At 34.0% G+C, this 16961-nt stretch overlaps 1 protein-coding gene across 1 annotated transcript in view; it reads left to right on the top strand.

Moving 5' to 3' along the window:
* The window catches only part of SAMTOR (S-adenosylmethionine sensor upstream of mTORC1), a gene marked incomplete at its 3' end in the record, with an annotated part of 85170 nt that overhangs the window by 51687 nt on the left and 16522 nt on the right, over positions 1-16961 (top strand). The window contains exon 4 of the mRNA XM_079711999.1: positions 15866-15980. Within this exon, the coding sequence (XP_079568125.1) occupies positions 15866-15980 (115 nt within the window). The remainder of the gene's footprint in view (positions 1-15865; positions 15981-16961) is intronic.

Raw genomic sequence — 16961 nt, 5'->3', positions numbered from 1 at the left:
GAGGCTTAGTTTAATTAAAACCAATAATTCAGTCATCTGTTGACTTACCTGGGAGCAAGGCAACTCAATATGTTGTGGTATGCTGCTAGGGAACATATAGCAGGGATATGCCACTGGTATTCCTCCGTGTTTTGGAACTCCCTCTCATCTCCCAGGTAACCCTACACAAAAACAGGAAGCTTGACCACCAGATAGAGGGATTCTTTTGAGGAGTGTGTATTAGTCAGTGTTCTCCAGAGGAATAGAACCAGTATAGTATGTGGGTGTGTGTAGAGGATCAGAGATTTAAGGAATTGGCTCACATGATTGTAGGGACTGGCAGGTCCAAAATTGCAGAGCAGGAAAGCGAGCTAGAGACCCAGGGAAGTGGTAATGTTGCATCTTGAGTCTAAAAGTAGTCTGGAGGCAGAATTCCCTCTTCCTCATGTGACCTTAGTCTTTTTTCTGGTAAGGTTACTAATCCATTGATTAAGATGGAAAGATTATCTGGGTAGGCCTAATCTAATCACATGAGCCCTTAAAAACACAGAACTTTTTCCAAATGCAACAGAAGAGGAGGGGAAAAGGAGGGTATCAGGGAGATCTGAAGCATAAGAAGGATTCAGTATGCTGTTGTTGGCTTTGAAAATGGGGTGGGCCATGAGCCATGGTATACAGGTGGCCTCTAGAAGCTGAGCAGACAGCCAGCAAGAAAACAAGGCTCTCAGTCCTACATTCACATGGAACTGGTTTCTGCCAACAGCCTGAATGAGCCTAGAAGTGGATTCTTCCCTCACAAAACTCTTAAATAAGAGCCTAGGCCTGCTGAAACCTTGATTTCAGCGTTATTACACCCGGAGCAGAGTACCAGGCAAGCATACCTGAACTTCTAACCTATAGAATTAGGTTGTATTTTAAAGTTAGCTTTGTGGTAGTGTATTACATAGTAATAGAAAACTAATACATATGATTAGCTTGTATTCAAAATGAAGAACTACATTTATAGTATATATTTCCATAGCATATTTATTTTATGCATGGACAACTGTTAATTTGTATCCAAACTGCTACTTCCTTCTATGCTAAACATAGCATAATTGTTAAAAGCTCAGGCTGCTGAGTTAGACATTTTAATTCCACCTGAAATCACTTACTAGCATATGACCTTCCATGTGTTATTTAACTTCTCTAAGCCTCATTCCCATCATCTATAAAATGAGAGTAGTAGTACCTACTCATAAGAATTTTACATTGCCGATATAGTGACCATTGTTATATGATTACAATGATCACCATGATGGCAATACAAAGAATGTTGTCAATAAGAGCGGGAATCTGGGCATTCATGTGAAACCATGCTGAGATCTTTTCACTTAGTTCTTTATACACTTCTCTGATCTCTGTATATGGATTTTCTGGGTTATCCTTTCAGTTTTTTTCAGATGTTTTGCTTAAAAACTAGATATCCATGCCTTTCTCATGAATCCCTATCTCGTCTCAAAAATTTCCCAGAGAAGTTCTGTAAAATAAGTAAGACATAATTTGAAAGGGAGTTTGTCAACAAAATAAATTTGGACATTAAAATTAAATTGAGTTTCTTAATTATAGAGCTATTATATGGTTACATGCCTGTAGCTCTTCAAAAAGAGATTATATTTTCCACATTCATTGACCTATTGACAAAGAAGTGACCTGCAAGACTATTTCGTGAAATGCACTTTGGGAAAAACTGTCCCTTCAGATATAAATCAACTCCATGAGCTAACTCTTGTTTTCTCTTTTCCTTGTTAAAGCCTGACTTCATCTACTTAGTGCAGATTATTTAGCCTATAAACAACCTTTACTCACACACTTAATCTCCCTCCAATATATTTTTGGTTCTTTACTACCAAAATATGGAGGGGAAGCTGTTGTCTGGCTTTACACATTGCCATCAAAATCAATAATCGTTAGCGTCATTTCAGGGATTTGTGATACTTATAGAAATGAAATGGATTATGTACAATGCTAAGAATGAGTTGCTAAATAAATGGTAATAATCCAAGTCATCAGAGTCAGAAGTTTTCTATTTTAACTGTTTTTTTTTGCTGTTCCTTGAAGGAATGATTGAGACAAGAGGATAGGTGGAACTAAGGATTTTTATATGATCCAAGGTATCTAGTAATAAATTTACCCCACTTATTTGTCATCTGGCAGCCCTAAAAGTTGGCTTTAGAAAAATTTCCGTATATATGACTGTCATGAATTCAGAGTCAGAGTGACGGTGCTGTTGTTATACATACTGACTCTCAAAAATGCATTTTCTTGCTTTTTCTTCTCAAAAAGATAAGATATGGAAATCCAATTTCCCCCTTCCTCTACATCAAACCAGCAGGGATAATTAATAAGGCCTAGATCATTGATTTCAACCATTTTAACCATAGAACCTTTTCTTCAGAGGAAACATTTTATGGTACGGTCAAAGGGTATAGAAGTTGTAGCCTCCAGATATCTCCCATACCTGCCTTTGTTGGCTCTTGAATGGACTCTGGAAAATACCTACAGCTTTGTAGAGAGCACTTTGAAAACTGCATACTTGGGTAAATATTGCCAGATTTTCTTATGTAATGAGCAAAAAATTTTACTTAGAGTTTACAGCTCCCTCTTAGTATGTCTTGAGGAGTTCAAGATGCTGTTGTTGACACTGGCAGCATGCCAGACAGAAAATTTTGTAGGAAATAAAATCCTGCATTTCCTTACTAAGCTCCTTAACCAATGGATGGGAATTGAGGGGGAGAGAGTAAAGAAATGTGATGTTTTACTATAACTGTTTTGGAAAAGAGAACAAAGACAATATTGAGTAAACACCAACATGGGAAATTTAAATAGAAAGTTAGCATTTGACCAGCCTATACATTTTTTTTACATATAAGATTTTTTTCTTAACACTTGAAAAACTGCAAATGAAGTTAGAAGACTATGAATTCTTAAGTTTTAAAAATGTTTTTAAATAATACAATTTTAAGATTCTCTGCTTAAATCTGTCTAAAGAAGCAAAATGAAAATTTACTGAGGAATGTAAATGAACATTTGAAAGAGGCATTAAAATGTAGAGGAAGCATTACAAACTTTCTAGCTAAACTTTGTTTTCTAATCAGTATGTTTTATCACTTTACAGAATGTAAATAAGTGAGTGCATATATGCTGAAATTAGGAACCAATCTAACTGTATTTCAATTAGCTGTCCTTTAGAAAACCATTTGTTTCCTGACTAGTCAGACTGTTGACCTGTTATAAAGATTTTCCTGATCAGAAAAACTAATTTTTTCCAAATATTTGCCTTACCAACATTAGTAAATTCAGCCATTCCTTTTTGTTTTGTTTCTCATAAGGTATAATGACTTTTTTTTCCTTTCCCTTGATCTCTTTGGAATCACATTTTACGTGTCAAAAAAAGGCTTTAAAATCTAAGGCTTATGTATGGCCTAGTGCACATTTAGAAAAATGTGTTCAAATGCCCCAGAGTAGTCGCCAGAGAACACTAACATGTTCCAACAGTGGTGCCGTAGACCACAAAATTTATTACAACTGTTTAATGAAGTTACAACTCCTACATCGCATTTCTTTTAAACATTCTTAATGGTGGCAAATTGTCTATTGTGCTTGAGTTTGATGTTAATTTTTGGAGAGATGTTTCAGTAGAAAATGATATAGCTGTAATAAGTCCTAGGTTGCTATGGGAAGAGAGATAAAGCATGAAAAGTATAATCTGAGAAGGGCTATCTGAGAGTTACAGGTGTCTTGGAAGGGATTTAAAGAGCACATCCTAACAAAGAATGCTAAACATTAACTCAGAGAGGAGTTCACAAATATTACTTTATTAATCTAGCTCATATCCTGACTGTGTATGTAAATACTAACTACTCTAAACTGAAGTGAAAAATAATTATACTTTAATAGTATAGTTCAGGGATATAGGACCATGTCTATTTTTGTCATCAAAGTCCAGAAATTTTTTGTAGGCAACTGAGGCAGCTTTCTGGAAAGAAGAAGGAGACAGAAGACTATCTCCTTGGTAACTTTTCTGTTCCCATGAAGACCAACTGTGCTTCTTAAAGCTGAATTCCATGAGATATCTTTTCATATTTAAAATAAATTTGACTTTACTTAAGCTACTTTAAGTGGTTTTCTGTTCCTTGCAACAAAACTATACCAGACCAAGACAATGATTCTATAAAACCTTATCTTCATCATCACTCCCCATACATGGAAACTCAGATAATCCAAGCAGAGTCTGTGAACCACCCTGAATTATATAAAAATGTGATTTGTGTATCATATGTGTATTGTTGTCTAGGGGGAAAAGGCCATAGATTTCATCAAATACTCAAAGAAGTTTGTTACCCTAAAAGATTAAGAACTATTGGTAGAGAGCCTCATGCAGAGGCATCCTAAGTGACAGAGTCCCTTTCCATTTTGCCTCCATGTTGAGGCAGTGAAAGACTTTGGTTCATTATTGTTGCATCTGACAGTGCCATAATTATGCCAGTTTTTATCCTATATATGGAACGTTGAAAAAGATGCCCCTTAGAGCTTTGCTGCTGTTAGATGTCTATTAACAATCTGACAAAATAGATTTTCATGAAATTTGGACCTCAAGAAAATTCACTAGGTAGTAATTTTTTTAAGAAGTCTTAGTTTTTGTTTATTTGATTATTTTCAATGGGACATTGATACAGACAGGTTTCAAACCTGCAAGAGGGTGGTATTTTGTTCTACCAAGAACTGATCTAGAATTTTAGAATTAGAATGGCCTTTCATTTTACAGATGAGTAAACTGAGACACAAAAAGGATAAGTAAAATTTCTAAGGTCACTTGGTAGTAAAGCACAAGTGAGGCTGGAGTTCTGTTGACTGTCTCAAGAGCCTTTTTTTTTTTTTTTTTTTTACTGTACCAAACTTTTGATAATTATTACTTCTTTACTCCTTGTCCCCATCTATGATGCGTAGTCAACTCATTTAATGTTTATACAACACTATGAAGAAGGTGCTACTACTGGCATTTTAGTAACTATTTCTTCTGGGGAAATTTTCTTGGGGAAATTACATTGTGAATGTTCTATTAAAATATGTAAGTCAGTTTGAAAAATAGTGCCATATACATATATGTGCTTATTCATGGTAGTGGAATTAGATTTCAAGTCTTGGATAAATCAATGAAAGAGCCATTTCAGATAATATTCTTCTCTGTTTTCTAGGAAATGTGTTTAGAGGCTTTTTTGTTTGTTTGCTTGTTTTTAAAATTCAAAGTTTTAAAAATGTTAAGGGCAAAAAGAACAAAAAATTGTCACTCTGGACTTAAAAACTACAATACAGTGAAATCAGTTACTGGACATTTCAAAGGGCACTTTATGAGTTTCACAGATTTTATGGAAAGTCCACACCTACTTGGAAACATGTACCTTTGCACTTACTGGAATGACAGTCACCTACCTCAACAGTCCTTCCCTTTAGTCTTTACCCCCCATTTCCCATTTTCTCCTGGGAGAAGCCTGCTTATCCTGCAGGTCCCAGATATGGATTTCCCTTCTCTTCTACCATTGTTCTTCTGCTCCTATAACATTTTATACACTCCTTTGCTATACAATCATTGCATTGTTTTCATGTTGCATTTGCATGTGTGTCTTCTTTACTGAACTGAATTACTTGGGAATCTCAAGCTCCTAAACAGAGGTAGACAGGTACAATAAGTATTTGTCAAGTTATAGTTATGTATACATTTAAAGTATTTTTTAAAATGATACTAAAGGTATTCAGGTTTTTTGTAGAAGATTTGAAATACTGTTTCGATGAATAATTTCAAATTAAAACAACTTCTAAACTAAGATTAAACAGTCTTAACTATATATTTATGATTATAGCTATTTAGTATAAACTTGAAATTTTCCTTCCAAAATCTAATCTTATTTCTGATTTTAGAACCTTGAGGCTTCAGACTTACATTTCCACATCACAAATTAGAGCATATGATCTGACAAAGATTTTGTTTTGTTTTTGTGTTCTGTGAATGAAAGGTATTCTGAAATATAATTGGGTGCCAGGATACTGGAATTTCAAGATCTTTCAGCTTCAGTGAGGAAGAGTAGTTTGTTGGTACTATTGAGAAAAAAAAGAAAAACACCTTATTATACTGTTTAAGTATTTCTTTTGTTAAATGAATTATTCTTACTTTGCTGAGGCCAATGTTTTGAATTCCAGATACCTAACCACCACCTTACCCATCATCTAACTTGCAAATAAAAGGGGCTTTTCCCCCAAGTAAATTTATAATATGAGAATTTACATAAGTAATAATGTTTGTTGCTTAATTTTGAAGTATTGGTGCTTCAAATACAGAAATATAGGTGCCAGGATTTAGTCATTATCAATAAAAGTCATCTTGATGTGACAGTAGTCATTATAAATTTTATTTATTTTGAACTATGGGATTACAAATCCCATAAGAATTTATTAAGGGTAAACCTGAGAGAGACCAGGATAGCTTTTACATAGTACTAACATAAAAGACTTGCTTATTTCTCTTGCAGAAAAATTTGAAATAGTGATTAAAGTGAGAAAATTGGGTAATTCAATGTCATTTTAGTCATATCTGTATTTGGCATTTTAACTATAAAGTCTGTCATATAAGGTCACTTAAGTTTGGCTCTCTGGCCTTTTTTGATTAAGAAATTTCAACGTCATTTGATAGATTATTCAGAGGCTATTTTTGCTCTTAGCACACCTAATGTATTCACATAATAAGTATTTTCATATCTGTGAACAATAATGAAATACTTCTTATACTCCTTTTATAATTATTGACTCTTTTTGTCACAGACTGATTTTATGCTGACCAACTAGACTAAATTAATTTTATCTGTTTATATGTTTACTTTGAAAGTTAACTAGAATATGCTAGCAGGATATTCTAACTAATCTCTCAAACTTGAAAAGAATAATTTTTTTAAAATGTTGGATAAATCTTAAAAACACCAAAGAACTGGTAGGGCCAAATGCAAATGCTGGCAGGAACCCAGAAAGGGAGGCAGAGCACAAAGCTTCTTTTGCCTTGAGAGCATTTTTCCAAACTGCAGACTTCAACTTTAGTTTTTATACTTCACTGATTGGAGCCTCAACTCTGAAAATTACTTTCTCAGTTTAAGGGTGAACCAGAATAAATCTACCCCGTTCATCCACAGCATGACAGAGTCTGACAGGTTGAAACTATAGGACATCCCAAGCATAATCTCCTAAATTCACATCACGAGGGTGGTCCAAAAAACTTTAAACCCTGTTTATTTGGTTGAAAGTGGTCCAGCACTGGTGGTATCCCAGATTGCCTAACAGGGCAAAAATAAATACTTCTGCTCAAAGAAACTTCATAAATAATTTTTTAAGAAAAACAGCTCACAGTAAGAAGTAATTACGAAGCATGTATGGAAACAAGGAACCATGATCTAAAATCAGCAGGTATCAAGAATAGATAAATAAGATAATTAAAATAACTCAGTGTATGACATGAATTAAAGAGGAAATTATTGAACTGAGACAGAGTAAATGAAATTATCCAGAATGCCACATATGGACAAGAAAAAATAATAATAATGAATTAAAATGGTTAAAGACAAAGAAGATAAAATAAGTTTTAACTTCTGAATGGAGTTGCAGAAGGAGAGGAAAGAATGGGAGAGAGAAATCTCTTACTAAAAGAAATTCTAGAGGCGTATTTTAAGCAGAAAGAAAATGATCCCAGATAGAAAGTCTGAAGTGAAAGAAAGAATGAACAACAACAACAACCAAAAAAGTAAATATGGACAAACATTTATAAAACAGAATACACAAAAAGACTAACATAACCACACAACAGAATTGTGGTCTCAAGCATTTGTATGGTTTGAGAGAAGGCTAAGATTATTCAATAATTAAGTATACATTTTTCTAAAATAACAAACTATAAATTTTTGAAATCAGTAAAATGAAACAATATGGAATTATTAAAATTTAAAAGGAAAAATCTAAAACCAATTCTCAACCTTGGCTTACACAATACATTCACTTGGGGAGCTTTTAAAAACCCTAATGCCCAGGCTCCATCCTAAACCAATTAAATCAGAGTCTTTAAGTAATTTTGAAGCTCCCAGGGTGATTCTACGGAAAGCAAGGAGCAGAGGAAAAGAAACATAGAACAGGTAGAGCAGATAGAAGGTGCAAGGTAAGATACTATATATAAATCAAAATATGTTAGTAAATCACTTTAAAAGTAAATGATCTAAATGCTCTAGTTAAGAGAAAATTTTTATTGTCATAAAAATCCAGTTTATGTTGCTTATGAGAGACATATCCAAAATATAAGATGGTAGAATAAATATAATTTCTAGAGATAAAGTATATTTCTCATAATAATAAAAGATATGATTTAACAGAATATGTGTTTAATTTGTATGTGCCTAATAGTATAGCTTCAATATACAAAAAGCAAAAATTGACAGACAAACCTACAGTTGTTTTGAGGAGGAGTTTTTTTTTTCCCCCCAGCATTAAAGTTTGATAAGTTTCAAAACTCTAAGGGAGATTTTAAGAGTAGTACAACCAATACCCTCATTGATGTTTGTTACCAAGATTCATTAACAGTTAATATTTTGCTACATTTACTCCATAAATCTATGCGTGTATATATTGACACATTTTTCTTTTTGTTTCTTTTCTGAACCATTTGAGCTACTTCAACCTTAAATACGTTATCATGTATCACCAAAGATTGAGGACATTTTCCTACATAACCACAATACAGTTGTCATCACATTCAGGAAATTTAACATTGATATAGTTAACATGTTTACATAGTTCACATTTGAATTTTACAGATTGTTCTAATTTCTTTATAACTGTGGGTTGGTAGCTTGATCCAAGATCCAATCAAATATTATATATTGTATTTAGTTGAATATCTCTTAGGCTTGATTAATCTAGAAAATTCCCCATGATAGATCCATGTTAAATATTTTTGATAGGTATAGATGATACTGTGTTCTCAGTATATCACTAAGAGGGCATATGTCAGTTTGTCCATTATCATTCATGTTAAGTTTCATCATTTGACTAAATTGGTACCCACCAGATTTCTTCACTGTAAAGGCACCTTTAATCTCTAATCTGTTGGGTTATATGTGACGATCGAGACAATTTCCTGTTCCTTGACAATTTTCACTGTAACTTTAACATGGTCTTGCCTGAATCAAGTTTTGTTTTGGTTTTTTTTTTTACTATAATAGTTGGAAATAGGTGATTTTTCTATTTCTAGCTTGCTTACACATTGATTGGTTGGTATTCTTCTATAAAGAAGAACTTTCCCTTTTCCCCCTCTTTTTTAAAGTTCTGTAGACTGATAGATTTTTTTTAAAATTCAGTGTGTTATAATTCATTCCTATCATTATTATGATGCTAAAATCATCTCAAATTAGGCCAGTGGAAACTCCTGTAAGCTAGCTCCTTTGACCTTTTGATATATTCCTATTAGTTTTTGAGCATTACCTTACTTTCTTGTACAACAAGATAGTTGAAGCTCACCTTGTACTTTCTCTGCTTCAACCCTGGAATAAGCCTTCCTGTAAGAAGTGCAGATTCCTTTTAGCAAGGGACCAAATTCTGGCATTAGGTATCCTCACTGCTACTTGGGTGTCATTGCATCTACTCCCTTTCATATGAAACCTCTAATCTAGTCTATCACCGAAGGATTCTTTCTCTCCTTTCCCTCATTCTGAATTTGTATCTCCCAGCAACTTTAGTTTATTTCCCTATTTGCTCAGCCCTTCAGTACACACACAATACTTTTTAAATGGCTGCACTAGTACCACAACAACATACTAAGTAAAATTCAGGATTTCTTTGCAGCTTTTTGTCCTTAAAATTTCACCCATTGATATGATTATAATCAGAATACTGTGTTCAGAATTATTTAATTTCAATAACTATCATTTCAAATCAATTTATGGCGATCTTTATCTGCTTTAAAAAAAAGTTGGAAGATTTTTAACACACCTTCTCAATAACAGAGCAAGCATTCACAGTGAGTAAGACTGTAGAGGATTTGAACAACGTAATTAACAATCTAATAGCCATATATAGAATAGTGTACCCCAAAACTACAAAGTAATATTCATTTCAGCCCCATACAGGTAACATTTATAAAAATGTTTTTTAAAAATTTATAAATTTAGGGGCTTCCCTGGTGGCGCAGTGGTTGGGAGTCCGCCTGCCGATACAGGGGACACGGGTTCGTTCCCCGGTCCGGGAGGATTCCACGTGCCGCAGAGCGGCTGGACCCGTGAGCCATGGCTGCTGGGCCTGTGCGTCCGGAGCCTGTGCTCCGCAACGGGAGAGGCCACAACAGTGAGATGCCCGCCTACTGGAAAAAAAAAATTATAAATTAAAAAAATATATATTAAATATTTAAGATATTATTTAATTTATAAAAATTTATAAGTCAAATGCTAGTAAGATTCAAAGGGTTGAATTATGTAGACAATGCTATTAAGCTAAAAATTGGTATCAAACTGCAATAAGGAAATACCCAAAGTTTCAGAAATTAATAAATAACCTTCCAAAAAAAAATCCATGAGATGAAAATTTATAATAAAAATAAGAAAATATTTTCAACTAAATAGTAATGATACTTTTTGTGAAGAAATTTTTTGTCAAAAAATCTTACAAATATGCTTTTTATTAAAACTTGTGGATATAGCTAAAGCATCACTTAAAGGAAAATTTGTAGCTTAAATGCATATATTATAAAGAAAAGCTGAAACTAGTGAACTAAGAATCTATCTCAAGAAATTAAAGATAACTCAGCAAATAGGGCCCTTTCCCCCTCCAAAAAAAATGAAAAGGAAATAGTAAAGAGCAGGAAGATAGAAAAAGTCAGAGATAAAAGTTGGAATTTTGTAATAATATTAAAGAAATTAAATCAATGGTTAAAGATCTCAGAAATAAAACTCCAGGCCTAAATGGCTTTACCAGCAAGTTCTAGTAAACATTTAAGGAAAAATGAATTCTGTTCTTACACATACTCTTTAAAAATAGAATGAAAGGAATTATCCCACACTCATCTTAAGAGTCTAGCATAACCTTGATATTAAAACCCATCATGGACAGTACTAGCACAGAAAATTATAGTCTGATCTCACGAACATAGATGCAAAAATCTGTACACACACACACACACAGCTTATCCTAATTATTCAAAAATTCCATATCTGCAAATTCACCTACTCACTAAAATTCAACTCCAATGTCAGTACTCATGGAATTTTCAGACTCATTTGTGGACATGCTGAGGGTGGTGAAAAATATGTCATCTGACACACACCTTCCCAGCTGAAGTCGAACAATGCAAGCTCTGCCTTATTGTTTCAGCTCTCAAGTATAAAAATGTCCCATTTTCAGTCTATTTAATATCACATTTTTTGTGCTTTATTGATTTTACGTTTATTTTTTAAATTTTATTTTTGGCTGCATTGGGTCTTCATTGCTGCGCACGGGCTTCCTCTAGTTTCGGCAAGCGGGGACTACTTCGTTGCAATGCAGGGACTACTTCGTTGCGATGCAGGGACTGCTTCGTTGCGGTGCACGGGCTTCTCACTGCAGTGGCTTCTCTTGTTGCAGAGCATGGGCTTTAGGCGGGCGGGCTTCAGTACTTGTGGCTCGTGGGCTCTAGAGTGCAGGCTCAGTAGTTGTGGCACATGGGCTTAGTTGCTCCGCAGCATGTGGGATCTTCCCAGACCAGGGCTTGAACCTGTGTCCCCTGCATTGGCAGGCGGATTCTTAACCACTGCGCCACCAGGGAAGCCCTATTTTGCTTTAAAAATGGCCCCTAAGCATAATGTTAAAGTTCTATCAAGCCTATCTGAGCACAGGAATGCTGTATTATGCCTTACAGAGAAAATAGTGTATTAGATATGCTTCCCTTAGGCATGAGTTATAATGGTGTTGTCTGTGAGTTCAGTGTTGATGCATGATAATACATATTAAATAAGTTACCTTTAAACAGAAATACGCATAAATCCAAGTTATGTGTTGCTCTGGTGTTGAAAGTATTGTAACCAGAGGCCTAGTCTTGTATTTCCCTTAGGAGCATGGTTCGGTGATTGTGGTGACTTTATAGACCAGACCCATCACAAATAGAACCAACTATATATACATATATAAAACAAATCCTTGAAATTATGAAGACAATAATTTATCAAAACCAAATTAGATTCTTCCCAATAAGGCAAGATTGATTTAACACTACAGAATTAATGAGTATACTGTATCACATAAACAGATCAAAGAAAAGTCATATCTCAGTAGCTGAGTACATTTGATAAAATCCAACATAGACTTGTGTGAAATTTTTTTTTAAAAGGAACTAGCAAAATATAAAAGTAGCTTCATCAACTTTATCAAGGATTCTATATAAAACCTACAACAGTCATTATATTTAACGGTGAATTATATACTGATGGTGAACATTATACTTAATGTTCCCTCTGAGACTGGAAACAAAATAGTACCTGCTTGTATTAGTCCTGTTTAATATTGTATTAGAAGTCCTGGGCAAAGCAGCGAGGCAAAAAATAGATGAATGGGTGGGTGGATGGATAGATAAGAAAAGAAGAAATAATATTATTTTTCACAGATTATATAACTATGTACCTAGACTAGAATACCCAAAATAATATACAGATAAGCAGTTGAGATAACAGGAATTTAGTAATGCTGCTGGATACAAATCATTGTACAAAAATGAATTGCATTTCTGTAACCAACAATGAAAAATCAAATTTTAAAAAATAACAAGTTTTATCCATAGGGGAAAAGCAGTAACAGCACCAAAAAATATGAGTTAACACGAAATACAAATCCAACAAAATATACATGGAACCTTTTAAGAGAAATTGTTAAAGCTATTGAGAGACAATGAGGAACTAAATAGATGGAGAACTATGCCATGTCCATGGATTAAAAGAGTCCATATTGTAAAGACGTTAATTCTCCCAAATGATCTTTAGATTCAGTGCCACTCTAATCAAAATCACAATGGGGTGTGTTGTATAAAGGTACTGTCACACAGCCATGTACATGAATTAACTACAGAAACACAAATGACACTCACAAACTTAAATGAAAGAAGAAAGTCACAAAAGCAAATGTGTAAAACTGAACTATGTTATTCAGAAGACATTCCGTCATAGGTAGCAAGACTATAAAAGGAAATCAAGGGAATGATTATCACTAAAAACAGGATAGTGGCTACCATTACAGAAAGGGGTAGGGGATGTTGTCAGGGAGGATCCTGTTTCTGCAGTGCAGGCAATGTGTTATTTCTTGACCTGGGTGATAATTACTTGGATGTTCTGTTCACTTTGTGATTAGTCTTTAAACTAAATATATGTTTGATGCAAAAAAAAATTACAGAGCTCAACCAAAGAATTTGAAATGGATTAAGTGTATTACTGAGTTAATGTTATTAAGTTAATCCATGATATTAAGTTATTGGTAATTTTAAAGTTGAATTAAGTTGAATGATTTGGAATACTCCATCCAGGTAGAAAGGTTAATTTCTAAGAAGCACTTTTTTAAAGACTATCAGAAATTTTTTATTACCCAGTTTACTAGCATCTACCAGTATTCTGCTTTTACTATGTTCAGGAAGATAGTAAAATTCTGCTTTTACCATGTTCAGGAAGATCATTAGTGGACAAACCACAAAAGATTTTATATATAACATGATATTAATAGCTAACAATGATATCTACCACTTTTTGAGCATTTACCATGTACCAGATACTAGAGCAAGAATTATAAACTCATTATCTCATTTAATCCTAGAAACGACCCTTAAGTGTGGGTACCATTGTTGTCCCCATATCACACAGGTAAAGGACAGAATCAGGTTTTGATTTTAGTCTCTCTGATTCCAGAACTCTTGTTCTTAACCATAGCCCCACATAAGGATTAGAACGGCAATCTAGTAGTCTACTTAGTATTACATGTTGTTATAGATTCATTTATTCAAACTGGTTATGATTTGACTATTCAGATTTGTTAATTCAGCAGAAAATGTCAGCTATATGCCAGGCATTTCAAGGTACCTATCTACTGGATCTTTTGCTCTGTTTAGCAACTTGGAACCTATATCACAGTAGTTCTCTGGCCTCCTTCTTCCTTAGAGCTAGTGTATTGTGATATTTCAAGTATCGCTAAACTTAATTCAACTTTACAGATGATTATTTGTTATACACATCACCCAAACTACATAATAATCTGCTTCCTGATTTGGCTGCAGTACAGAAAATTACCTTTTGAGCCCTAGGATCAGCTCTTATTGCTGAGGGAGTTTCTAGCTATTCCTTTTATTTCCTTATACCCTCATAACCCCTTCTTTGGATGAGTTCTTAAATAAAATTTTGTTGACAGAAATCTTTTAATTGGTTCATATTGTTTTTATGGTACTGTAAAATGCCATGTACTGTATTAAACAGGTCCTGTATACAGTTTATTTATAATCAAATGGTGATTATGGTCATTTCTATAAAATGTTAGGACATCAGGCTCTTGGTAAAAAATGTAACCCCTATTTATTGCATTCCTTTTCTGAAAAAACAAAATCAACTTTAGATTATATTATTTTATTTTGACTTACAGTGCCTTTTCCAGGAGCTTAACTACAGTCTGTAGTTTAACACCTCTCTAATGGACACTACGGCAATATGCTAGCTGAGGTAAAAGGAACAGAAGCTGGGCAGATTTTCTCTGCCTTATAGGCTTTAAAGAACCAAGATTCTGTTTTTACCCAGTTATTTCACTATATTTCTTTCCTTTATGTTTCCAGTATCTACTCATAATTTTTTTTCAGAAAAATTGTCTTAATATCAATAAAATGGCATATGTCTTAAGTTGGTTTTTATTATTGCTTTACTGTCTGAACACTAGGACTATAGGCTTCAGACCAACAAAAATCCACTGTCTTCCTTCATCGTTATTTGCTGCTATGTAGATCCATATTATCAATAGTTGTATTTGACTAACTAAATGGTCATGTCCGGTTTTGTTTACCTTCTTTTTTCCTACTACTTTTGGATACAAGGAACGCTCCTGCACAAAATAAAATTTTTCATAACTTAAGAAATACTATTCTATCATTGCTTTGCTCTTTGGTCCTTTTAAATCATTGAGACAAATTCAAGTTAAGTCCAAAGACATCATTATATTGACTACTGAGAATTAATTTGTGAATGGATTCTTTCATCTACAAAGACAGTTTTCAAAGTGTGGTCTGGGGATCTGAGACCCTTCTAGGGTCTCTGTGGGGGGGAAATTATTTTCATCATAATACTAAAATATCGTTTGCCTTTTCTACTCTCCTCTCTTGAGTGTAGGGTTGAGTTTTCTAGAAACTTCATGGCATGTGATGTTGCAACAGCTTGAATGCAAAGCAGACATGCGAATCCATCTGTCTTCTATTAAGCCCGACATTAGAGAGACTTGAAAAAATGTAAAACAGTAGCTCACTTTTACTATCTTTCTAATCTAGATTTTCATTAGAAATTATAATTTACATTAGCATATACTATAGTGTTATTGTTTTATAAATGAATTGATGTTTTTAAACCATTCAGTTTTAATTTCAAATATGGTATTATTGATAGAACCTGCATAAACAAAAGAGCTCTTTTAGGGCCTCAGTAATTTTTAAACATGTAAAGGGATCATGAGACCAAAAAGAGAGCCAATAATCTATATGACCTTTTTAATTCTCAAATGTTTGCTTTTTTCTTATATTTTATTTTATCTTATAAAAAGCATAATGAAAATTATCTATTTTTAGGTTGCTACAAACCTCAGGAAAGATCAGATTACTTGATGTTGGCAGCTGCTTTAACCCATTTCTGAAGTTTGAAGAATTTCTAACTGTTGGCATAGACATCGTACCTGCTGTAGAGGTATGCATAGTTCTGTTTGTTTTGAGTTGAATATTTTACATGTATAATATTTTACATATTTTACATATATATATATACACAAAGGAAAGCACTGTCTTTACATTCCTGAAATAGCAAATATATTTCTTGTGTACAAGTTGATAAGAGACTATTTCTATTCAAAACTAAAAGTATATTTTGTGAAAATTTGAGCATTTAGTTAACTAATATTAATTTGACCAGTACCATATTTGTCTTCATTTTGTTTTGTTCCCTGTTTATCATCTATCATTTCAATCAAGAAACTTCAGTAAGTTGCAAAGATTCCTTATTTTATTTTTTAATGCATCTCTTTCTGAAATGTACTCTGATGTAGACCTATTATGGAATAGTGGAAAGAGCAGGGGCTTTGGAGACAGCCAAAACTTTATTAAATCCCAGCTATTTGTACTTAGTAGATAAAACTACTTAACTTTACAAAGTATGTTTCCTCTGCTTTTAAAATTAGATTTTTTTTCCCTCAATGACATAAGTTTATAACATTTGCCATTTTACTTTTTTTTTTTTTTTTTTTTGCGGTACGCGGGCCTCTCACTGCCGTGGCCTCTCCCGCTGCGGAGCACAGGCTCCGGACACGCAGGCTCAGCGGCCATGGGCCCAGCCGCTCCGCGGCATGTGGGATCTTCCCGGACCGGGGCACGAACCCGCGTATCCTGCATCGGCAGGTGGACCCTCAACCACTGCGCCACCAAGGAAGCCCCCATTTTACTTTTGACATGGCACCAGGCACAAAAATTTTTTTACAAATTTTTATTGCTATGAAGAGATTGTGGTAGAGTATAAACTCAGGCTCAGAGATTTTTTTTCCTCCACTGCTATATTCCCAGTACCTAGAGGAGTGCCTGGCATACTAAGTACTCATGAAATACTTCTTGAATAAAATAATGAAATCTTATTTTCAACCTTGATTTGACTCTCTGAGCCTCAGTTTTCTCATCTGTG

Source organism: Hyperoodon ampullatus, assembly GCF_949752795.1.
Source record: "Hyperoodon ampullatus genome assembly, chromosome: 9".
NCBI lineage: Eukaryota > Metazoa > Chordata > Mammalia > Artiodactyla > Ziphiidae > Hyperoodon > Hyperoodon ampullatus.
The sequence above is the reverse complement of the archived record's forward strand: the minus strand, read 5'-3'. Positions and strand labels throughout refer to the sequence as shown.